General features: G+C 39.4%; 2 protein-coding genes across 3 annotated transcripts in view; one reads left to right on the top strand and one right to left on the bottom strand.

Annotated features, from left to right (window-relative positions):
- Nucleotides 1-11,897, bottom strand: part of trrap (transformation/transcription domain-associated protein) — a 76,790-nt gene extending 64,893 nt beyond the window's left edge. For both annotated transcript variants that reach the window (XM_086064342.1, XM_086064343.1), the window contains exons 1-22: nucleotides 11,853-11,897; nucleotides 10,681-10,874; nucleotides 10,333-10,382; nucleotides 9,704-9,814; nucleotides 9,508-9,612; nucleotides 9,231-9,314; nucleotides 8,884-8,940; nucleotides 8,652-8,777; nucleotides 7,675-7,752; nucleotides 7,267-7,355; nucleotides 6,644-6,740; nucleotides 5,407-5,545; nucleotides 4,989-5,067; nucleotides 4,295-4,529; nucleotides 3,861-4,197; nucleotides 3,688-3,785; nucleotides 3,345-3,539; nucleotides 3,076-3,267; nucleotides 2,826-2,991; nucleotides 1,826-2,082; nucleotides 1,467-1,667; nucleotides 555-706 (exon numbers count right to left, since the gene is read on the bottom strand). In XM_086064342.1, the coding sequence (XP_085920468.1) occupies nucleotides 555-706; nucleotides 1,467-1,667; nucleotides 1,826-2,082; nucleotides 2,826-2,991; nucleotides 3,076-3,267; nucleotides 3,345-3,539; nucleotides 3,688-3,785; nucleotides 3,861-4,197; nucleotides 4,295-4,529; nucleotides 4,989-5,067; nucleotides 5,407-5,545; nucleotides 6,644-6,740; nucleotides 7,267-7,355; nucleotides 7,675-7,752; nucleotides 8,652-8,777; nucleotides 8,884-8,940; nucleotides 9,231-9,314; nucleotides 9,508-9,612; nucleotides 9,704-9,814; nucleotides 10,333-10,382; nucleotides 10,681-10,780 (2,948 nt within the window). In that variant the 5' untranslated portion in view covers nucleotides 10,781-10,874; nucleotides 11,853-11,897. The remainder of the gene's footprint in view (nucleotides 1-554; nucleotides 707-1,466; nucleotides 1,668-1,825; nucleotides 2,083-2,825; nucleotides 2,992-3,075; nucleotides 3,268-3,344; nucleotides 3,540-3,687; nucleotides 3,786-3,860; nucleotides 4,198-4,294; nucleotides 4,530-4,988; nucleotides 5,068-5,406; nucleotides 5,546-6,643; nucleotides 6,741-7,266; nucleotides 7,356-7,674; nucleotides 7,753-8,651; nucleotides 8,778-8,883; nucleotides 8,941-9,230; nucleotides 9,315-9,507; nucleotides 9,613-9,703; nucleotides 9,815-10,332; nucleotides 10,383-10,680; nucleotides 10,875-11,852) is intronic.
- A 4,156-nt stretch (nucleotides 11,898-16,053) lies between these two features.
- nptx2b (neuronal pentraxin IIb) lies at nucleotides 16,054-23,733 on the top strand. The gene is made up of 5 exons (XM_086065151.1): nucleotides 16,054-16,749; nucleotides 18,542-18,761; nucleotides 21,396-21,640; nucleotides 21,709-21,888; nucleotides 21,979-23,733. The coding sequence occupies exons 1-5, from the start codon at nucleotides 16,309-16,311 to the stop codon at nucleotides 22,207-22,209; spliced, it is 1,317 nt and encodes a 438-aa protein (XP_085921277.1). The 5' UTR covers nucleotides 16,054-16,308; the 3' UTR covers nucleotides 22,210-23,733.
- Nucleotides 23,734-24,340: the final 607 nt, after the last annotated feature.

Here is a 24,340-nt window from a genome sequence, read left to right as displayed (position 1 = left end):
GCGTAAATGAAGGGAGAAGAAAAACAGAGAGAATCTTTCATGAGGGAGGACAAATCAAGATGTCTGACAGCGGAGGCAGCAGTCGCAGCCCCCTGATCATAACTGACACACTTCATTACCCCGGCAGAACTGTGCACACCACACAGACACACTTGTCTTTCGGCATGAGCGTATGTGTGTGTGTAATGAAAGGAGAGTGAAAGGGCCAGGATGTAGCATAAACAGACAGAAGAAAGTCAATTAGCCCCTGCCCGGAATCAATGATGGTAATGTGACTAACACATCCCACTAGCACACCTCTTCTTCTTTCTTGCTGACTGGAGGCTCATGGAACTGTTTTGTCACAAAGTGAAGCCTGCCATAGAGTTGGGGTCAGCTTGAATGTAATTAGAAACACCAGCCCTTCACACAGAATTGATGTGACAGTGTGTTGAAAAGCAAAACGAGCACAACTCACGCACAGAGTTTCACTATACTCGACCATAATTGCTTTGCTAAACAGCAGATCAAGAATTTGGTGTTAGCTGCCATCTTATGAACGGATGTTTGCTTACTTGGGATGAGAAAGAAGCTGGTACAGAGCGTGTTTGTTATCGTCCAGACTGGTCATGGCCACCAGGAAACACTTGATGACCTCCCACGCCTGCCGTCTGTAGTACGGCTCTGTGTTGGCACTCTTCAGACAGTCGAGGGCTGTCTCTATTGCCTAGAATGGGATATAACACTCAAATCTTTAGAATTCAAAGGTTTTTTTTTTTAAGTGAATAGAAATTCTTAAATTGTGACTATTATTTGCACAAATACACATACACAAAAAAAATAGTGATACATGAACCACATTAGTGGTACAGTGGCTAAGCAAAAGCATTTGTCATCTCTACAATATGGCTTGGCTACTTAAAAAGGGAGTGAATTAATGCCACTTTGAACAAAGAGGAGGAGATAAAGAAACAAGAATAGCCGTGTAAATTAGGAAACTGTGTAATTGAATAAAAAATCTGTCCGTGTATTAGAATATTTTGACACTGACAGGCTCTCTAGTCAAAATTCTACAAAAACGACAGTCCTCAGTGACAAATTAGTCAAGAGAGACCAAAATAATTTTTGGGGGATATCCAGGCCCTGCTACATGCCACCTTACCTTGAAGCAATTTAAATCACGCACATCAATGTCATTTGATAATTTGGTCTAATCTAATTGCTCTAATTGAACTCTATGATATCTATTATAACCTGTGCTTTATGTTCGAGTTCTGTAAGTAGAATTTGAGAGCCTGTGCATGGCCTGAATCTATGAAGATGGCTTGAGAGAAAAGCAGAAATTACTGAGCGTAAATAATCCCGTCATAGTGGACCACACTAGATTGATGATAACGGACTTGGTCTGAAGCAAAGCAGGAGACGTATTAAATTATCAGGAGCACACACACACACATCTGACAAAAAATACAGCAGTGTGGTCTTACCTTTTCCATTGGTAGCTGTATTGAGGCTTTGCAGTCGGTGAACTCAGCCTTGATGCTGGGCCCTTGAACTTCCGTCACCACATAGTGCAGCCTTTGAGACTCCTTAAGCATCTTCCTATTGCTGCCACCAAACTTTCCTAAGACCCGGTAGGCTACGTGGGAGATGGTCTCAGCCGGGTTGCGGAGAGTACGCCACAAGGCCTTGGAGCGCAAGCGCAGAGAAAATATCAGAGTGTGAAACCCTCAAATGGTTAACGTCTCTTTCACTAAATTGAAATGTTCATCCTGTTCTTCATTGAGGAACCAGCACCTCACTAAGCATCTTGGTAAGAATTAAACCAGTCTGTAAAATGTCCTACCTGCATGAGCTCAGCCCTGACAGGCTGGATATGGTCATAGAGGAAGTCTGGCTGTAGGTTGTCCACACAAAGCTCTAAGGTGCGAAGGCCTTGGCTCACTAGAGTCTGAGAGCCATTGAGGGCGGACACCAGTGGATCCATTAGCATAGGCAAGTAGGGCAGCAAAGAGCTTAGACGCACCGGCACTGTCAAGCATAACTCGACAAAAAGGTCCTTCATGTGCTGCTTGTGAAGGCCACTCTGAAGCATGTTCAGACCTAATGGCGTGAAAAGAAGACATAGGCAAGTAGGAAAATGTAGCTTATGTGGACAACTGGACAATGTCATTGTCACACGTACTGTTTATGTAATAGGAATGTCAGTCGATTGCAATTTTTAATTGCAATTAATCGCATGATTTTCATAGCTAACTCTTACCTGTGTAAATGTACAATGCAATACTTTTTCAAGTTTTTCATACCTCTTGATAATTAACATAAAAGTGGACAAATATGTTCAGATATTTGAAATTAAAAAGTTATTTAAACATTTAAAAGGAGTGTGGAACAATACGTCATAGATTTGTGTTGAGGGAATCTTCTGCCACTAAGGGCATTAGTGTTTCATGTTAGATATTGGTGACAGGAAAAGTATTTTTTTTTTTAGAGCAATTAGAATTTAGAAAATTAAACAACTTGTGGACTCTAGGTGATTTTGTTAATTGTAAATTACCCACAAATAAATATATTTAGTATTGCTTAATAGTGTGATAGTAACTCCTTTGCACAATGTTGTATGTAAATAAAGCACGAATTACAAGGTGTTTACATCAACTCTATTTAAATTAATACCCCTGGAGATTGTATGTAATACTTTTTAAAGTTTCTTCTTTTCTAATACTTTTTTAATGCCATTTAAGGCATTAAGTTGAGCAAAATCCATTTAATGACTTTTAATACTTTTCAGTGACCTGCGGAAATGCTGCACAAACACATCAGAAATTAGCAATTAAGATTTGTACCTTGTAGCAGATTGGGTAAAAGAGGCAGGAACTCTTGGTAGAGAAGGTCATGGCTTCCTCCACCAATGGAGCGGAACAATGCCCGGAGGAACAGGAAGTAGTTGTAAGGCTCCTTGGCTGACTGGGCCAGTTCCATTGAGCTGTTAACTATCTTGTGGAGGTGTGGCTAAGGAAAAATAAACTGTTTTAATACCCATTTGTAGCAAAACAAAAAAAAAGAAAAGAAAAAACCTGTGTGTGGTATTCTCACTTTGAGCATCTGTTCATTCTCAGCTGCAAAAAGCGACACTGATCCAAACACCAGTTTAAAGAGCTTGAGGTAGAGATTGGAGAGCTCAACATTTGAGCCCATCTCTGGCAGTCTTTCAAGAAGGTACTCCACTAAGATGGTGGCAAATAGCGCAGATGTTGACAAGTTGGCCAGGAATGAGTTTGCAACAATCTGGGGAAGTGAAATTAAACAAAAGATTAAATAAAAATATTTAATATAGTTTTTTTTTTTTTTTTACAGTTGTTTACCTGGAGTGCATAGTTCTTAGAAATCCTCTCCACCATGTACGGAACTGTAGTTTGAAAAATCTCCTTGAAAGTAAGAGGGTTCATCATAGTGAAGACCCCAGCAAAGTGCTCCAGAACCTCCTTCTCCTCCTTCATGCGTACTGCCTGGCAGTTGGCCACTCTGATGTATGCTTGCTGGTTATTGGCAACCTGGACCTGGCCACACAAGAAGATGACAGCTTTCAGAGTTGCACACCGGTTGCATTGATTTTAACATGAATTTTCATTTATCGCTCTACTTTTTCCTCTGAGTTAGAAAACTGTACGGAGATGAATGCCAAATTCAACAGTTCTCTTGTGGTACCTGATAGATGTCCAAAGCTTGCATGGCGTACTTGACCAACTTTATGTAGATCTGAGTTTCCTTTGGTTGGAGTTGCTTGTTTGGTATGAACTGAGCCTCTGTTTGAAAGTAAAACATTCCCAAACATTTACCAATTTATCATAGTTGTCCGAGATCAATTTTCATAGCCTTACCTCCAGGGGCCTTGCATGAAGTGATGCCCCATGTGATGGTTTTCACTCCGCAAACCAGAGTCTTCACTAAGCTGCGGCAGTCTGACACTTGAAACGTCTGCTTGTCCTCTTTCTCGCCCTGTCGGTCGAGGCCGGTTGCAGGGGGCTGAGGTGCACTCGTGACTGGTGTGGGAGGAGCAGGAGGCGGGATGGCAGGTGTAATAGAAGGAGTGGGTGTGGCTGGTACACCTGGTAGGACCCCTGGCTCCACCACCCCCATTTCCGATTGAGGTTTGCACTTCTTGAAGATGGAGACAAGCTGGTAGCGTGCTATGGTGTGAAATTTCAGCACAAACACCTGATAGATAAATACAAGAAAAAAGAAAAAGAAGAAATGGCATTCAACATTTCAAAGCGACTGAAGCTAACAATGAGCCTCGCTTTGTGCTAGCTACCTCCAGCATCCTCATGAGGATGTCCCGGCCATTGCCATTCTCCTGCTCTGACTTTGAGCGAATGCAGTCCACCAGGTTGAGCAGAAGCTTGCAGGACATGGTCTGAATATTGCTCGGAAGTGATTCGTCATCGATGTTCTTGGCAAAGAGCTGTACGGCTAAGGATAAATCAGTCAAGGGCAGGTTCTGGCGAACGTGGTGAACGAGGTCTGCAAGCGTGCTGTATGCCAAAGGTCTGAAAAGAGGTGATGATGATAGAATAACTATTGGATTTTAGGAGACGTGGCAAAAACTGAAGGCAGTAAGAGACAAAGTAACAACATGAGCTATTCTGAAGGGTGACGACAGTTATGGGAAGTAACTGTGAAAATAGTCTGTCAAGGAAAACAGCACAAAAGGTGAGCTAATGAGTGACAATGATATCCTCTGCCAGGTCTCAACAGCTCCTCCGCACTACTAATTTGAAATGACAGTTATATCACTCAAGTGGCGAGGGTTGGGTGGCAGGTCAAAGACATTTGGAAATCGGCCCTCGGGAGATGTGTGTGTACATGACAATTTGACAGACGGATCTCAGATGTGGTCAGCCTCCGAGAGATGTGCCTCATTGACATGCAAAGGACTCGGAGCTGTCAGAGCAACCGTCCGCTAAACAAGGAGATGATTGTGATAGATGCGCAGGCGGGTAACTTACCGAAGAGTCTCCCGGGCAGTGTAGCCAGAGCCAATGAGGATGGATTCATCAAAAAGTTTATCCATGCAGGGTATAAACTCTGCAAAATAAAGCAAACACGTTGGATTTTCTTTCCTGTACAGTATATTGATGAAAGATGTGCAAATTTGCTGTGATTTTCCCATCTTTATACTACTTCACAGGCAACCCTTTCACCAAGTGACAAAAGCTTTCATGGCATGACAGCTATGTCACACACAATGTGAAAAACAGTGTTGACTTTACCTGCAAGAACAACTTTGACTACAATTAGCTTTGAAGCAGTTTGAACTTTGACCAAGACAGATGCTTAGTGGTGCCCTGGTGTCACGCGACATAATACATATGCATGTTGACTGCGTGTGTGTGTGTGTGTGTGTGTGTTGGTGTGGGCACATACGGTTGCGTAGTTCAGTTGTGAGAATGTGTTTGACGGCGATGAGCAGCTCCTTGCGGAGGTGCGCCGTCTCCGAGGGGCAGTTGGTGAGCAGCTGAAGCATGCCCTTCACCATCTGCTGGGAATACTTTCCTACCAGCTCCTAAAAGGGTGGACACACGCACAGATGAGTCAGCAGAGGAACGTCATGATTAACTTAAGCTGATAGTGACAAATTTCTTTCATAAATCTACGTCTTATTCTAGATATTTTACAACTGACTGTTCACCATTTATTTAAAAGGGAAGTCAACCAGGGTTTCCCCTAGTGCTTTAGCTAAGCGTCACGACACATGCTCATCGATGAACTGTAATCGCTGCATGTCGCCAGCTGGTCATCACCCCCCCCCCCCCCGCACCCTCCCCACTTCCCCTTGATTAATATTTTCCCGGGCTAAATTTTGTTCCCAGTCTGTCCTTGACCACCAGGCTTAGCAAGTTTTCTGGAGGAAACTCTGCAACCCCCAAAAAAACTGGAACTTTTTAACAATCCAATGAAACCAAGAGTGATGGAGGAAAAATATTTTATTCATAGTAATTGAAACCTTAAAACATGCCATTTACAATCAATGATGGAATCCCAGCTATCCTAACTGAGATGTTGCAGCGGTCAATGAGGAATCTTAACAGCAGATTTCAATGAATTCGTACAGGAGGATGTTATCTACAGGATGTAACTTAAAAAAAAAAGAAAAGAAAATTCCAATATTGTTTCTTAAATGGCATGTTTAAAGGTTTCAATTACTATGAATAGAACATTTTTCTTCCATCGCTCTTGGTTTTATTGGCTTGTTAAAAAGTTCTCGTCTAAACATGGTATTTTGATTAATATTGCATTTGTGGGAAATGAATGAAGCAGCAAAATCCACCCGTTTTTATCCATCTCAGGGGGCGGCCATTTTCCATTTGCTGTTGATTGAAAATGACATCACAGTTCCAATTGGCTCATCTTGTCAATGTCACATGACCAAACTCGGAAAACAGGTGAGCCGTGAGCAACTGTGATTGACAAAATGTGACAAAATGGCCGCCTTCTGAGATGGAGAAAAAAAAAACGCCTGAATTTTGCCACCCAATTCATATTTCACACACGCAATATTAATCAGACTAGCGTGTTTAAACTAGTGAGGCGCATGCAACGTATTATTGTAAAGGACATTTTGGGTTTGACTTATGACTTCAAACACAGCAAACGAGTGTACCTGGTAGATTCGAATGATGTAAGCCAGAAACGAGAGAGTCTTAATCTGTGCGGCAATGAAGTCTGCGTACAGCTCCTTGTTATAAAGCTTGTGCTGCCTGCAAAGAAAACAAACAAAAAAATGCAAGTAATTTAACCTCATCAACACAATGCTGCATGCCTGCAGTAGGTGACAATTAATGGAGGGTGAAATGTGGGTCTACATATGGGATTCAATTCTACATGCATGGCTTATTCATTTGTGTGGCAGCTGTTACTGTGGCTCCCAAAGAAACTTTCTCCATACCTGCCAGAGATTCCTGAGGTTTGTTTTTCCTTAATTAACTCTGCTCCATTTCCCTCCTATTCCGAAAGTCTAATACAACCATCTTCTTACGCTCAAATTTCACCTCCCGCTAAGCCAATTTCTACTATTTTAACTTTCCTAAATGGAATGGAACCAGCTTTAGCGACACCATCAAAAAACTGCTGCCAGGAAGGAGCGATGAAGAGAGGGAGGGGGTGTGGGAGGTAGGAGGGTACCATTCTATTAAAAGTGTGCCCAATCTCATTCTGAAGGCCGTAAAATGAAAATTAATTTAGTTAGTGGGGGTTGTAATTCCTGTTTGGGCAAATGGATCTTACCTGGCTTGCGGAGACACCTGCAGCATGATGGTGCTCATGATGAGGGGCACAAACTCTGACACCACATTGTGAATATTCAGCTTGTAGAGCTGTCGGGAATTGGGGGAGGAGGGTGGACAACAAATACAGGGAAAAAAATACGTCATCGTAATAGAGCCACATAATTACAGATGAGGTGATTTTATTGAAGGATTAATGAGCATTTGGGAAGGATGGGAATATTTGGAATCCAGTCACACCTCTCCCGACTCCAATTATCCCAAAAAGCAAATGAGTCAATCAAGTTTACAGCTTCAATATCCTTAATAAATAGCACTTTCATATCTCCCCTCAGAAAAGAAGATCATATATTCTCAAAACGATTAATTGTGTGGTTTTGTTGTCCTGCTGTATTTTCATTTCCCTCACCTGATACATCAGCACCACGATGAGTGGCAGCTCTGCAAGCACTTTGAGAGACAAAGATCCCCGTGGGATGATGGTGTGCTACAGACAGAGCATAAAGATTACAATGACAGATTACTTACTCACTCTTTCACATTTTTAATCAAAATGTGAAAATTACAACGGAATGCTTCAACGTCAACAGAATGTTAGAAACAGATTACTGTCACAGCCGATTTTGAGTTTTTGAGTCTCGAAGTGTCGTGCCTAATGTAGTGAGTGTGTCATGTGTATGGCCAATAAGGAAAAACAAATAAATAAATAAAATGCAAAAAATTTAAATATGAAAATACAAGTGGAAACAAATACCGAAATCAATATAGAAATATAATCAAATAATCATTAAATAAAAACGCTATGCTCTCATATTTAATTATTTCATGCTGTAGACAATAATAAATGTTATTCAAATGAGAGTGCAGTCCTAAGTGTGTCTTGGGTTGAACTATTTACCTATTTGCTGATTGGCATGTCCCTTTCAATCATGCTTATTATTTTTGTGTTTATTTATGCATGCAACATATGAGTAGTTTTTTTTTCCATTTCCCATTTGTTACATTTGTTTTTATTTTCCCTTTTATCTTTTTACTTTGGCAGTTTTGGTCCTCCATAAGTGTGAAGTGCAGAACTAAGAGTGTTGTGTTGATATATATAACACTGTCTTTCACATTTTCAAAAACAAAATAATTATTTAATTAGTGTTTATCCATTAACAAATAAATAAAGCCGTCAACGCTGCAGTAGCTCAATGAAAACAATGTACAAATATGAAGCAAAGCTAATCTAAATTGAATATATTATTATCTGTAACATTATTTGAATTTCAACATGCTGCTGATGTGGAGCACTACTGTCATCTAGTGCTTAGAGGTGGTAGTTGTAAACTGCAGAAAGGAAGATTTCCAACCATGATGTCCAAAAATGCATTGCCTGGAGATTACCGTTCGCGTTTCACTGTCTTCTCTCTCGGGTGCAGTCTTCACCAACACGGAGGTGATCATCCCAACCATTTCTGGGGAGGGCACCGTGTTGTCAGCAATCACCTGAGGGTTCTCAAAGTATCGGGCCTAGTTGGGGCACACACATACACAATTATTATTTTTATTTTTTTTTAAATAGTTGTTTGCTCTCTGTGAAAATTGGCGCAACAACATAAAGCAAGCAGATACTTACGACGACTTTCGGGAGGTCTTTGTAAATCTGCTTTACAAAGTCCAGAAAGTGATGAATCTGAAAACATATAATTGAACACAGCATGTAAAACAGAGGTTCAGGAATATTTATTCAAACCCAAATTTTCAACAAAAAAACATGGTCAACAGAAGTAAATAATGTCAATTAAAGAATAGAATTATTTAATTGTGACAGACGTATTTTCAGTGTAAAAATACTCAACTCACTCTGTTTTTTTATTATTATTATTATTTAAGTTATAAAAACGGCTGACTACCAAGTAATCTCTTCAGAAATACATTTTATTAGCATAATTAAGTAATAAGCAATCAGGCCAACAAACTCACCTCTTGGGAGATTGGAGGACGGAACTGTTTGTGCAGCTCAATTATAATGCGAAGGCATATTAGCACATTTTCCTCACTTTCAATCTGGAAGTGAAAGTAAAGGAAAACAGTCAAGTCTAGTTACTGCTTTAACTGATGTTCATCATATCTGCATTTTGTGAGCTAATGCAAAACAAGAAAGAATGTCAATCAATGACATATTTGATATTTGCCATGATGCACACATATGAATAAAATACACATGTCAAGCTTCTAAAGAATTTGGAAGGACCCTTACCTCCAAGAAGCGAAACATGACAGACAGGACGTTCTTGGTGTGCGGTCGAAGGTGTTCATTTGTGGGAATGCGATGGATGATTTCTAGCACCAGCTTCCTTAATTGCTAGGGTAACGCAACACAATGTTATATTGTAATAAAATGCCAGTTATCATATAATTGTTATGCACGTAGTGTTCTGGGAATCACGGTGTACCTGCGTCGGCTTTTCTTGTAGAAACTGCACCTCTCCGTCCTGTAGAAAGGTGAGGAAGCGAGGGATGATGTGTTCCAAGAAGGTGGAGTACTGAGGCGAGGATGTCACATTCTGAAATGGAAACGGCAGTGAATGTAGTGTTAGGTTGATCAACAACTTCAAGCACTGTAGTATTGTCAATTAACTAACCATATATTGAGATTCTTTACTACACAATAAAATCGAGTTTCCAATTTTGAATCTTTTCCTGAATTTTTTCCCCTTCGCCTCTAGGAAAAAGCCAAAAACATGTTTTCTTTTTCATGCACATATCTGGTTAAATGTTTCCCATAAAGCATTAATTTTTGCACTGTATAAATAATTACTCTGTCTCACAATATTTAGTGTGGCTGACGCTGTGATTTTCTTTCACAGGAATTAAACTAGCTGATCTTTTTTTTTTTAAGAAAAAAAAACAGTCACTGAAGGGGTTGTAAATGTTGCAACCAAACTGCTAAATTTTCAACACTGACTCAGACTTTGTGCTTTGAACCAGGGAAGTAATTAAAAATAAAGGGAAAAAAATCCTGACAAATGCACTCCAATTAATCTGTAAACTCAATTAATTACCAGCGCTGTGTCAAACTCACCTCAAAGTTCTCGCTGACCTCCTGCATCATCTTGAGCTTGGTCTCATCAGCTGGAAAATGAGGGACAATTAATCCAATTTGTTAAATGTAATTTAACATCCATGGCCTTTTACATGGGCTTAGCAGGGACTCTCAGATCTTATCAGTTTTACTTTCATCGCCAGTTTGATCAAAAAGGTACACTCTTGCACACACACACATTCACACAAACACACACAATCACATACATGTACCTTTGACTGGACTAAAGCGTATCGCTCTCATCACAATTCCCATGCTCAACATCTGTGCCGAATCTAACCAAGCGTTTGCCTGTCTAATAATAACTGCTAAGATCAATGGACGTACGTGTGTTTGCGTCAGTGAGCGCTGCCACAAACTGCAGGTACTTTTTCATCAGTGTGGTCTGGTCCACCACGGTGGGACTGGGAGCTGGGCCAAAGGCCATAGTGGCAGCTGGAACTGACTGCGATCCAGCGGAGGGAAAGGTGACAGACTATACGGTCTGCAGAGATCTCAGCTTGTGCTCATGTTGTGCTGCACTGCATACAGAAAAAGAAGAGAACTAAAAGCAATGTAGAAACTGTATGATAATGATAACATTAATAGAGCATACATAACCTATGAACATATCAGCTATCTTATCATACAGAAAACAAATGTCAAACTGAATCCACTCATTTCTGTTTTGTATGCAGTTGTAGTTACTCGAACTGACTAGTTGCATTTTTTTAAATGGAAAAAAAACGTACTTACAAGATTGTTAAGTTGCACATGTTACATGTTTATGGTTACACATGGTAAAGTCACTGCATGTTGTATTATTAATATCAAAAAGAAAACAAAAATACTAAACATAGCATCTTTGCAAGTATTTTTCTAAACAAAACATATAAAGGTCATAATTCCAGTGTGATATTTAAATGCATGGTGAAATCCATATCCATAGGATTAAAAAGCAGTAGCATCTGCCGATGAAAACTACTTAAACTAAAACTAAACCTTGCACACGCAGCTCCTGGAATGCGTCAACATAGCCAAAAAAAAAGACAAAATTGTCCTTTCTCCCCTGTGAGGTGACCCAAAAAGTTTGCAAAACCCATCAGTTTTGATAGGCGATTATAATCAACAGGCGCACCGTGATGACGTCACAGTATGCTTCGGCTAGCACAATTATTTCACTTTCATGTAGAAATTCTGAATTAAACTCTTATCATACCGACGTCAAAATTCAAACGTGTTTGTCAGTTAGGCGTTCAAGCATTTTATTTTCCGATAACAGATTCGATATTTACTGAGTAACTTTAAAAAAAAGAGCATTCGCCGTCATGATTATCTCATAAGTTAGCTTATTATAGAATGGGACCCTTGATGTTGTTCAACTGTGTTAAAGATAAATTTATATTTTACAACGGACAGATTAAGCCCATGCACCCGAAGCCTAAATTCATAGTCGTCGCAGAAGAAACGATTTTTTCCCCCCTAAAATCAATAATAAAAGGTAAAACAAATTATCCTACCTTGTCCAGCGTAAATGAGCGTGTCGTTAGAAAGCACCGCGCTGCCGCTCTGAGCAGCATGGATGTGAATGATATCCCTCCGCATATCATGTACCAAATGCGTATATTTGATACATATTTGCGACGAATTTATAGTTTATTTGTGATTTACATAGATGTATTTCCTATTTGTGCACAGGTTTTTTAAGCACGGTGAGTGATATTCGGTAACACATGGTTTTCTAGTGCAAGTGGAAGGATATAGTCCTACAGGCGGGTGGTATATGACCATCATTTTTGACGGTCTTGTAGCGCATGTACGGTAACCGCAATGGAACAAAAGCCCTATAAGCAAGAAAAATGCTATTGCTTCTGTGTAAATGGTAGTTCAAGGAGCCAAGCTCATTCAAAATACATAATACATTAAATGTTTTATGACACATTTTTTACCATCATTTTTAATCTATTACAGTTCAATAAGTAATATATCTAGCAGGTTTCTGGGGTCATATATGTCATGTTAATGGCGCTGAGTGAGCAAAACAAAAACAAAAAAACTCATCCAAATGCACATTTGCTAAATAAACATGTAAATCGTTTCATTATTTTTTTCCCATGTTAAATTCATTGTGTTTTTGTTTTTGCCACAAGATGGCAGCATAGTAAAGGTCTCTAATCTCCATGGGCTGACACAAGGCGACTTTTAAACTGTTGATCGTCGTCACTGAGCCAACGCACTAATATAAACACAAAACTACTGAAATAAAATGATCTTGTATTTACTAACACATTTACATAGCATAGTCAGAGGGAAAGTCAGGCATGTTCCATTGAACATAAAGCTTGTATTCTGTTGTATAATTGGCAACTTTGTGCACTTCAGAGATTCAGACTCACAGTCTGGAGTAACCATCTGAAAAATCAGCTTTTTGGTATCCAATTGCAAATCTTGTTGTCATCTGTTCAGTTCATCTTTGAAATGATTCCCTTTTAGAACCAGGGGACCAAATGTTCTTGCTTTCCTGGTGTTATTTCAGTGATTAATTCCTAAGTAGCCCATTCTCTTGGCCAGGCTAATGGGTAAAGCGATCAAATTGCCTTGGTAATAGTGGGGACAATAATGAAGTCTTGATTTATCACCAAATCCATCGGCCAATATACCCCCCCCCCCTCCTTGTGTCGCTTGTGGCTTTACTTAGCAGTTGTCTCTGTCAGTTAACCCGCTAGCAAGAGGCCTCAGAACAGAATATTCCTTTCACCAATTGTCACATAATGTTGACGATAACTGACATGCTTGCTTTTTCTCCCCACGTTGTTCTCCAGGTAATGATTAGCTGCTAAAAGAGATGTCACAGGCTTATTGCAACGCTCTTGTTTGTTTCATTATCTGATGTGTTTTTTTTTTTAAAGGGTTGAAGAAAAAAAATCACTGGCTCTCCATCTATAAAAGACCACTCGGGTGTCCATTAGACTATGTGTTTTCTCAGTAGTGATACAGCCTGTTGACGACCTCTTAGTGCAGCCAGATCACAAAAAGAGAAAAGTGCACTCTCCCGTAGACTGAATCCTCGACAATACCCCGAAAACCTATTCATGCATGGAAAGCCTCTCTCCTTTCATGGTGTGCATAACAAAATGTTACCTGTGCTTCACGCTGACTAACAAGCCAGCCTATAGTTCTTGGATATTTTTTTTTAAATGAAATTCTGTATCATTATTTTCACTTTTAATTTCCCCCCACTTTTCAGCCAACTGCAATAGAACAGCTGCTTCCTACCCTTTGCCTTCATCACCTAGTAACCAAAAAACAGATTTCCATTTTTCTTTCATGTCTCTCATGGAGAGAATTTGTTTTTTAAAGACACCCAGTTTGACAACACGGAGGTGCTAATTTATATCATAGATATCACTGTATTTGTATTGCTGGATTCAGACAGTAACACAAAAATGTCTGTTAGTAATTTGCTATTATTATATATATTTATTATATAATTAAACCTGACATAAAATTTAATTCACTGGTTCCAGTTAGTTAGTTAGTTAGTTAGAAAAATAATCAACAAAAAATGTTTTGCCCCCCCCCCCCCCTTATATTCAAATTTAACATGTAATTATTTTTTCAATGTCTCCTTCCCTATGTATTTTTTTTAACAAACAAGCAATGCATTGTTTCTGTATTACCATAAACAATAGCTGATTTATTGCGTAAATGTTTTCGTTTTATTTTCTAGGCTTACAATAAAATAAAGGGAAATGCACCACAAGTAAAAAGACAGTTGATCTAGTTCAATTAGAGTTGTCAACTGCCACTGCTGGGATGACAGCTATTTTCCTCAACATTTCCTAATATAATAATGTGGCGGGCAGAATTGTGGTTAGCATGTCTGCCTCACAGTCATTGTAGTGGAGTTAGCATGTTCATTTCCTGCTTGTGTGGGCTTTCTCTAGCTATTCCCACATTCAAAGAAGAAAAACATTGAAGACTAAATTGTCCACTGGTATGAATGTGAGTGTGAATATTTGTTTGTTTTTTTCGGCTCTGTGATTGGCTGATGACCACGTCTTGCCCCACATTCAGCTGGGAAAGGGGCTAGCTCTCGCTGAGTCCCGATCCTAACGAAGATATTGATGGATACCACAAAAACACATGATGTCCCACTTCGCTGAAAAATCTACACAAAAACACTTATTATTCACCACACAGGTTCATTGAGTCATACCTCATTGCACTTGGTAAGGGCCTTGCAGATCTTTTGTTATAACTCATATGATGATGTTATGGCAGCAAACCAGACTGACTTGGACTAATATACTCATTCGCACTGGTGCATTGTAACCAAGTAACTGTAATTAAGTAGGTTTTTCAAGTGTAATCGAGTATTTGTTTTTCTGATTACTTTTTACTTTACTCTCATTTGACATGTATCATGAACACTATCTTTATTCTGTACTTTTTCTCGATATGATTAATATCTCGGCATAATTACTTTTGCCACCTGTGCTCATTTGAAATCATCTTAATGCCAGGGTATATAATATTTGAATCATTATAATTTGAATGATTTGAGCATTCTTTCAATTCTCTGAATTTCTCAGCTGCTAGATTAAAGTACATCCTGATCTCTCTCTGCCTCGTATATCCGTATGTGTGTGCCCGTGTCGTCCTCATGTGACTGTACCTTTTGAAGGCCATGTTCAATGCTCAGCGGTATGTCTTCCAGTCTGCCCACCGGGATTTATTGACCTTTCACGACCAGGCAGACAGCCGCGGCTAATTGTTAACGTATCGTGTCCTCATTTTTTTTATACGTCATGAGTGCATTTTGAATCTGATGTTTTAAAATTCACCTATTGGTAATCGATCCCGAGCATTTTTTTTTCTTCTTCTTTTTTGTTATTTTTTTGTTATTTTTTTGTTATTTTTTTGTTTTTTTTTTTGTTTTTTTTTATTTTTCTTCTTTTTTTTCTTTTTTCTTTTTTCTTTTTTCTTTTTTCTTTTTTCTTTTTTCTTTTTCTCATTTTCTGAAAACTTACCTATGGCCGTATGGCGCATGGGTGCCAGGGAAGAGGGAACTATGTTAGTGGCACAAGCAATTGTCTTTTTTCTGTTGCTATATATGTACACACAATTTATTGTTCTCGTCTGTAAGCCATTTCAAGGGTAATGTTGCAAGATGAGTTGATATTAAACTATTTTGGGGATCATAACTTGTGTTACATTTATGGTTTTAACTATTAATATAGGAGATGTATAAGCCTAATGTGGGTATTATTAGACTGCTTGCATTTTATTGGCTATTTGTGGAAAGACTCACTCCCTATTCTCTTGTTATTGCGGAGATTATGCTATCAACAAGCAACTGTGAGGGAGACCTACCTGCTAAGACATGCACTGCCCAATAAAACTGAAATTAGTTATGAACACAAGTTTTCAACATATTGAATTTACAGGGACCGCAAGAAAAATGACTGTTACATTTGTTGGCATAAACGAATAAGTGAAATAAGGACATTGTGTACTCAAAATGGAATTGATTTTTTGCCCTCGCCCCCCCATTGGTTTGCAATTGTCGCCTCGTCATTGCTTAATGAAGTGCTCAAACAGATAAATAAATGTGTCACCCTGCTGGCCGCTGACGTCAGCCTACTACAGCCAATCCCAGGCGTTCTCTAGACACTTTTTTTTTTTTTGGTAATCCTCTTTCCCTAAAGAGGAACTGTCCGATCAGTGCCACACTGCGCTCTGTTTGCGCCAGGAATAGTTCGGCCTTGACTAGATTTTCATTTTGGGTTGTGCTATTAAATATACATTTTATTTATTTTTTAGTTTAGTTGAATTATGGCACTGTTTTATAAATCGACTAATTCAGAATTGTGCGTGCGTAAATGGTAACGGGCGTGTTTTTAGGCACAGACTGGATGACTTCATAGAGTGTTTACTTATCATTAATACTACTCGGAGGCATCCTTTGCAGGTATGTTATCACTTTTTTACGGCTTTGTAATGTTCTGTGCGCTGGGCTGCCGGCACCAAACGAGCGGCCAAGCGGACGACGGGAAGCGCTACATTTGCCGGGCAGTTCCCCTCGTCGGCGACACCAGCTGCCCGGTGACCTTATTACCCGAAATCAGCGCCGGGGGGCAGGAAGAGGAGCTCCGCAACACCGTCATGCAACTCCGAGAGACTATTCTGCAGCAGAAAGAAACCATTTCCAAGCAACTTGGCACGATCAACGAGCTGACCACCAAGCTGTCCCTCTGCGCATCAACCACGGATGATAGAAAGTACGAGAAGGGGGCTGCTTGGGGCAAAGTGAAGCAAAACACAATGGGAGACGTCCCCAGGGATCCAAATGACACTGTGGAGAATCTTGGCAAAACAATGCAGGGGCTCAAGGACCGGTTGGAGAACCTGGAGGTAAGTTCGTCCCAATGCGTAAAAGTCCTGTTTTGTACTACTTAAACTAATTAGAGCGCAGCTTAGGGAATGCAACAATTGTATATGTTACAAAAGTCTTAAGGGGCCACACTTTGCACACCCCTGATTAAAACACTTTTTTTTTTTTTTTTTGGCCTTGCATCATATTGGATTGAGCAGGTATAACTAACATGGAAATGTTGGCTGTTTAAAAAACAAAACATCATGTAAAAAAAACATCTTAGTGCAAGTCACATGAATAAAACAATAAGATCATTATCAGACAAAACATTAGCTTTTGTAAGAGAATAGATCAAATAGCACCTATGTCTTTTAATAATAATTTAATCAATCCAAAAATCCAGCTATCCAGCCATCATCCCCCCCACACACACACTATAGTCTTAACACGACATTATGATTAGTATTGATTTTGTTCAATACAAATAAAGCAGCCAAATTTTAATCATGTCAGGGTGCGGCCATTTGCCACTTGCTGTTGACTGAAAATGACATCACAGTTGCTCAGGTAACGACCATTCATGGCTCAGGTAATGACCAATCGCTGCTCACCTGTTTTCTGAGTTTGGTCATGTGAAATTCACAAGCTGAGCCATGATTGGTCTTTACCTGAGCCCCGAGCAACTGTGATGTCATTTTCAGTAGCATGTGGCAAAATGGCCGCCCTGTGAGATGGATGAAAATGGGTGAAGTTTGCTGCTCTATTTATTCATACACTCTAAAAATGGACTACCAACTCGTTGGTTAAGCTCATATTGGCTTGATTAATTGTTACCAATTTTTTGGGTTAGCCAAACAACCAATGACATTTGTTACAATAGAAAGTAAGTCTTGATAGAGCACTTGGAAATATATTTATTGTATCAATTTATTATATTCTAAATGTATTTATCAATTATTATAAGTCATTACAATATAATATAAAAATAGTATAGTGTTTAAAAATGGAAACGTGTGTCTAGATAGGTCACGAGGTGTGACCAGCTTAGTGGCCTGGAGTGTCTCCCCTGAGACTTGGAGGTGGTGGGTTCAATCCCTGGCCGGGTCAGAACAAAGACTATAAATGGGATTCGTTTGCCTCCCTGCTTGACACTCAGCATTGAGGGATCGAATTGGGGGGTTAGATCTCCAAATGATTCCTTGAGCGCTGCTGCCCCTGTCGCTGGTTACCGCTCTCTCAGGGGATGGGTCAAATGCGGAGAGCGATTATCGACCCACTTAGGTGGGTGTGACGATCAGTGGTACTTTTTTTCACGAAAAAATGTCAGCCTCTAACACAGATTAACCAATATCTTGGTCACCAATATATATTGATTGAAAACACCTACCATTCGAGAGTGGTTGTTTTAACCAAATGATCTGTCGGACACATAACTACCAACTAGATAGGTCAAATTTAACCTCTTTTTTTGGGGTCAATTTGACCAATCTGTTTCTGGGTGTGTATTCCACATACGCAATATTAATCCGAATGCCATGTTTAGAATGGTGGAGTGGCATAGAAAATGTTGTAAGACATTTTTTTCGGGTTGATTTCAATCACTGCTTTATAACTAATCATTACAAATACACACATCCAAATATTGAATAGCCAAATAACGAGTAGCAAAAGATGGTAGTGTCGCCACATCTCCTTTTTATAAATTCTAGTATATGTGCATTTGTAAGACAGTCAGACATGCGTTTAGAATCCTGCTGCGAAGTCAACAGCGTCTCCCGCTGCTACCTATCCGCGGTCACCTGTGTCCACTTCCTGCTCATCCATCTTTAGCAACAGCAGATGCGAGCCAATATATCCGGCGCGTCGTTCCCCAGCGAGCTGCGTGCCTTACTGCAGCGTCGCCTGGTCGAGCTGGAGAAGCAGCTCCTGAGGAAAGTCAGCAACTTGGAAGAGGAGAAGAGCATGCTGTCCAACGCCACGGCAGCGTACCGGCTGAAGACGGAAAGTACGCTCAACGCGCTGGTGGAGAGGATAAGTGAGCTTGAGAAAGGTAATGTGACGCAGGAAAATGGGATGGAAAGATGACTCAGATAACAAAAACAAAAGAGTAGTTTTTAAAACAGTATTGCTGTAGTTACCTTGAAAAACACACACAAACAGGCTACTTGTATTTATAAAAAAGAAAAAAAAAATAGAAGACTTCACTTCTAAATATTTTTTTTCAGGCAGTCTGTTTTGGCCTGACATATTTAGCTGTTAATATTGTCACGGCAAAAAATAACATTTCGAATGAACATTACTTCTATATATAGCCTATAATGATTACATTTGGGGACCTCATACAGTCACACAACCTTGCGCGCGTTTCTTTTTAAGCTCGAACGGGCTGTGATCCTTTTATCATTATTTATTTATTTTAATTGGATGTACTGGTCGTGATTTTGAAGCTAGATGATACTTTGTGAACAGCACAGACTGTGTAACGTACTTTAATATTTTCTTTAGCTGACAAACTCAAAGTAGTGATTGGATTTCCAGCTTGAGAACTCAAATCTCTCTGCTTCCTGCATTGTATTTTTTTTATGTGGTCAAAACATGACATGGTGCATACGTGACATCACTCGCCAGATGGGAATGCTAATTGTGAAGTCCCAGAATGCTGAAAACTGAGTCTTTTCGAGTGATCGCGTCACTGATTGTTAATGGCCTGAATGGATGCCAGTAAGATGGTACCAGCAGGGACTAGAGCAGACATTGTGAGGCAGGCCATCACTCAGGTTGGGACCTCAGACCTCACAATGTGTTCTTCCGGATGAATGGACAGAAACTTGCCAATGGCACACACTCACAATGTTGTTGAAAGTCGTTCCATTCGTCCATTTTCCATGGCACTCATCCTAGGCCTTCTTCCGTGAGTTTAAACACTATCAGAAATAATTGTTCCATGGAATTGTATTATTCTCAACATTCTTTTCATTTCGTATCCTTTCTCTTGACTGTACTGCTTCCACTCTGTGTGTGGATGTTAGATTTTATTTGTCCAATCCCATTTCAGTCTCTACGAGCTGCTCTTCAGAATCAGTACACACTAAAAATCGCTGGGTTGTTTTCAGAAAGTTGTGTAGCTGTGGATTTTGAGCAGACTGGGTTGGTTTTGCCCAAGGTTGGGTTAGTTAATTATTTTTGACCCAACATACTGGGTTGGAAATTGGATTTGGGAGGGATGGGTTGCTTTTGCCTGAGGTTGGGTTAGTTGTTTATGTGGACCCAATAGATTGAGTAGTTAGTTAATTACTTTGACCCAGCAGACTGGACGGTTAGTTAATTATTTTTGACCCACCACATTGGGTTTAGAGATTGAATTTGGGCAGGCTGGGTAATTTTTGTCCAAGGTTGGGTTAGTTCATTCTTTTTGACCCAGTAGAATGGGTGGTTAGTAAATTATTTTCACCCAACATATTCGGTGTGGATATTGGAGTTGGGCGGGCTGAGTTACTTTTGCCCAAGGTTGGGTTAGTTAATTATTTTGACCCAGCCAACTGAGTGGTTAGTTAATTATTTTTGACACAACAGACTGGGTTGGAAATTGGATTTGGGAGGGATGGGTTACTTTTGTTCAAAGGTTGGGTTAGTTAATTATTTTTTACCCAGTAGAATGGGTGGTTCTTAAATAATTTTCACCCAACAAATTTGGTTTAGATATTGAAGTTGGGCGGGCTGGGTTACTTTTGTTCAAGGTTGGGTTAGTTCATTATTTTTTACCCAGTAGAATGGGTGGTTCTTAAATTATTTTCACCCAACAAATTCGGTTTAGATATTGAAGTTGGGCGGGCTGGGTTACTTTTGTCCAAGGTTGGGTTAGTTCATTATTTTTGACCCAGCCAACTGAGTGATTAGTTAATTATTTTTGACACAACAGATTGGGTTGGAGATTGGATTTGGGAGGGATGGGTGACTTTTACCCAAGGTTGGGTTAGTTAGTTATGTTGACCCAGTAGACCAGGGGTGCCTGTTCGGTCCTCAGGCTAGATAGGGGCCCTCGAGGACCGCACTTGAGCACCCCTGCAATAGACTGTGTGGTTAGTTAATTACTTTGACCCATCAAACTGGATGGTTAGTTAATTATTTTCACGCAACAGATTGTGTTTCGAGATTGGATTTGGGCAAGATGGGCTACTTTTGCCCAAGGTTGGGTTAGTTAATTATTTTTGAGCCAGTAGACTAGGTGGTAAGTTAATTATTTTTGACCCATCAGATTGGGTTGGAGATTGGATTTGGGCGAGCTGAAGAACCAAAGCTGGTTTCTGTTGTTGTTGTTGTTGTTGTTTGACAATTTTGTTGTGTACTGGTTTCACATAACATTCTTAGGAAACGGTAACCATTGCTTTACTGATAACATGGTAACCCATTTCTTGGTAGGTTTTTATTTTTAAATTTTTTTTTTACCCTTTGTTAGATCAAAATCTTGACCCAACATGATGTGTCACAGCTTCAATCCAGTACGCATGAGTATAAAAATAAATAAATAAATCCACCATTACCTCTGTCTCTTTTGGACACAGAGCTAGGTTAGCTATTGCTAATGTTGGGTTACTTTTGGGTCCAGCAGTTTTGAAATGTAGTACAAAAAGACAAATTCAACACTATACTGTAGGTGACTCATCTCGCTTCTGTATATGGACAGGAGGAGAAGACTTCAAGTCCCCGGAGCAGTTCAAGCTTTCGTTACCGCAGCGAACAAACTACTTGTATGGCCGCATCATCAAAAGCCTCCCGGAGATGTATGCATTCACTCTCTGCATGTGGATCAAGTCCAGCGCCACCCCAGGAATCGGGACACCTTTCTCCTACGGTGTGCCCGGACAAGCCAATGAGATCGTGCTGATCGAATGGGGAAATAACCCAATTGAGCTGCTCATTAATGACAAGGTGAGTCCTGGCCGCTTGTATAAATAAAATAACAGTCATAGTCCATCTAATGGGCTTTGATTGTGAAGGTTGCACAGCTGCCTTTGGAGGTACGTGATGGGAAGTGGCACCATATCTGCATCTCATGGACCACCAGGGATGGCCAGTGGGAGGCCTATCAAGATGGGGAGAAGCAAGGCACGGGAGATAACCTGGCGGCATGGCACCCCATTAAACCGGGAGGGGTTATCATCCTGGGCCAAGAGCAGGTATGCGTAACATTTATTTGTCTTTTGCAGAAATTCACGTGATATCACGGAAATGTTTTACTGCAGATTTATTTTTGCTGTTGTCTCCAGGACGTCGTAGGCGGCCGCTTTGATGCCGGACAGGCCTTCGTAGGAGAACTGAGTCAAGTCAATATCTGGGACCGAGTTCTGAAGCCAGCCGAGATCCAGTCCATGGCCAACTGCACGTCGTACTTGCCGGGTAATGTGATCTCGTGGCTGGCCAGCAACGTGGAGGTGTTTGGGAGGGGAGCCTTCAAGAGGCCTTTGGAGATGTGCGTGGAGCGTCTGCCTAATACCTAAACGCTTAGCGTCTGCCTTTTTTTTGTTGTTAATTAGCTGCTATTTTATTTCTAATTACTGTGAGACAGTTTATGGAAGCTGTGAAAACAACATTGTGAGCGCATATAACACTGGATGTGCAAATTAGCTAACACTGTTGCTTACTGTTTTTGCTGCCTGGTGTCAAGTCAGTTCAGTCCACAGTTCCCTCATCATAACACCCCCATCCTGAGTGGCATTGAAGCGATACATACAAATGCACGCAACCGCACAAACCCCGCGGATACAAATAGAAGAGACCCAGACTGGAGTCGACATGTGAGCTGCTGGTGCGTGCCGTGCAAGCGAAAGTAGGAGAGAAGATTATCTTAAAAGGTCTAGCTAATGTTATGTCTATTGCTTAACGGGAGAATCGGCTTGGAGCCAAAATCAATCACATGTTGTATACTGACATGATTAGTCTGGTATGAGGTGGGGAGAAAAATACTGTTTGCATGGACATGATACCAGTGATACTAATAAATCTATCACAGTGCTCTTTTTTTTTAAATCCTTGCCTTGTCCATTATGGAGGACCAAAACTGCCAAAATTAAAAATAAATAAATGACTAAAAGGGAAAATAAAAAACGGATATAAAAATATAATTCAAAAATTAAATACAAAATAAATAAATATAAAATGAAATAAAAACAACAAAATCTAAATATATCCCTAAATAAATAAAAGTAAAAATAATTAGAAAAATAAAAAATATAATTCAAAAATAAATACAAATAAATAAATAAGAAAGAAAATAAAAACAACAAAATATAAATATATTCCCTAAATAAATAAATAAAAGTAAAAATAATAAAGTTTGAATAACATTTTGACCTGGCAGAGCGTCTGCAGCATAAAATAAATAAATGTGAGAGCAGAGCATTTTTATTTATTGATTTATATTTAATTTTATTTATATAATTATTTTTGTATTTATTTAGACATTTATTTTTTATGCTTATTTAAATTTTTTGAATCTCGTTTTTTTATTTATTTATTTATTTTTACTTTTATTTATGTATGGATATATTTATATTTTGTTGTTTTTATTTCTATATATATATATATATATATATATATATAGAGAGAGAGAGAGAGAGAGAGATATTTAATTTTTAAATTATATTTTTTATATATTTTTTTTATTTTTAGTTATTTATTTAGTCGTTTATGTATTTATAATTTTGGCAGTTTTGGTCATCCATAATCCATATGAACAAAACCTGTTAAATGGTGTTTTGTGTTTATGGTATGTTTCTATTGTTGTAAAACACTTGTTTGTTGTTGTATATGTTGTTGCATTGTTATCACAGTTATAAAAACTATGAATGTCTGCTCGTAATGTAGTTGTGATATGTGCCGTAGTGTACATAGTAGTTTTGCACGTTAAACTCTTCACAATTGTTTTTGTGGCCTTAATAGGGACTCGAGTGCCAACAATCATTTTGTATGAATAAAAATTGCCATTAAGTGTGCAAAATAAAAAGAGCTGCTGCCTAAATCAATGCTTGATCCATTTGTTTATGTATTTATTTTTGTCACAAATTTTTACATTTCAATAGTCAATAATTGTTGATGATAGACTATTTTAAGCAAGGTAACACAGGGGCCTTCTGTGATAATACATTTAATCAGAACTGTACTCCATTTAGCGTATGGCATACCAACAAGTCATCCGCTGCCCTTTTAGTGGTAACTGTCAGGTACGATAAAGGGACGTGGGTGTGACATAAGTAGTATAGAGCGTAAGCTGAGCGGGATCTTTTAACTGAGCTGGCTTGGCTTCAGGACAACAGCAGGTGGCGTGGGTGGCATTAGCAACGCTTAACAGAGGGAGAGGCCAAAAGGTCGACGGTGACATGGGAGACATTCGTCCTCGGACCTTTTATGGATACAAAGTAACACTCGCAAGATCATTTGTATAAACTGCAACAGTGCGGTGAAAGTAACTCTGTTTTTGGTGCATTTTATTTCATAAAACCTTTGACTGTGGGTGGTGTGAAAACAAAAGACTTCTCGGTTACAGAGAGTCCATGATTGTATTAATCTGGTTGTTAGGTAGACTCAAAATTGTGCACTTTTATGATTGTGAGCGAGTATGTCTGTTCAATG

Source organism: Leptonotus elevatus, chromosome 20, assembly GCF_054856555.1.
Source record: "Leptonotus elevatus isolate MCC_2025b chromosome 20, RoL_Lele_1.0, whole genome shotgun sequence".
Classification (NCBI taxonomy): domain Eukaryota; kingdom Metazoa; phylum Chordata; class Actinopteri; order Syngnathiformes; family Syngnathidae; genus Leptonotus; species Leptonotus elevatus.
The sequence above is the reverse complement of the archived record's forward strand: the minus strand, read 5'-3'. Positions and strand labels throughout refer to the sequence as shown.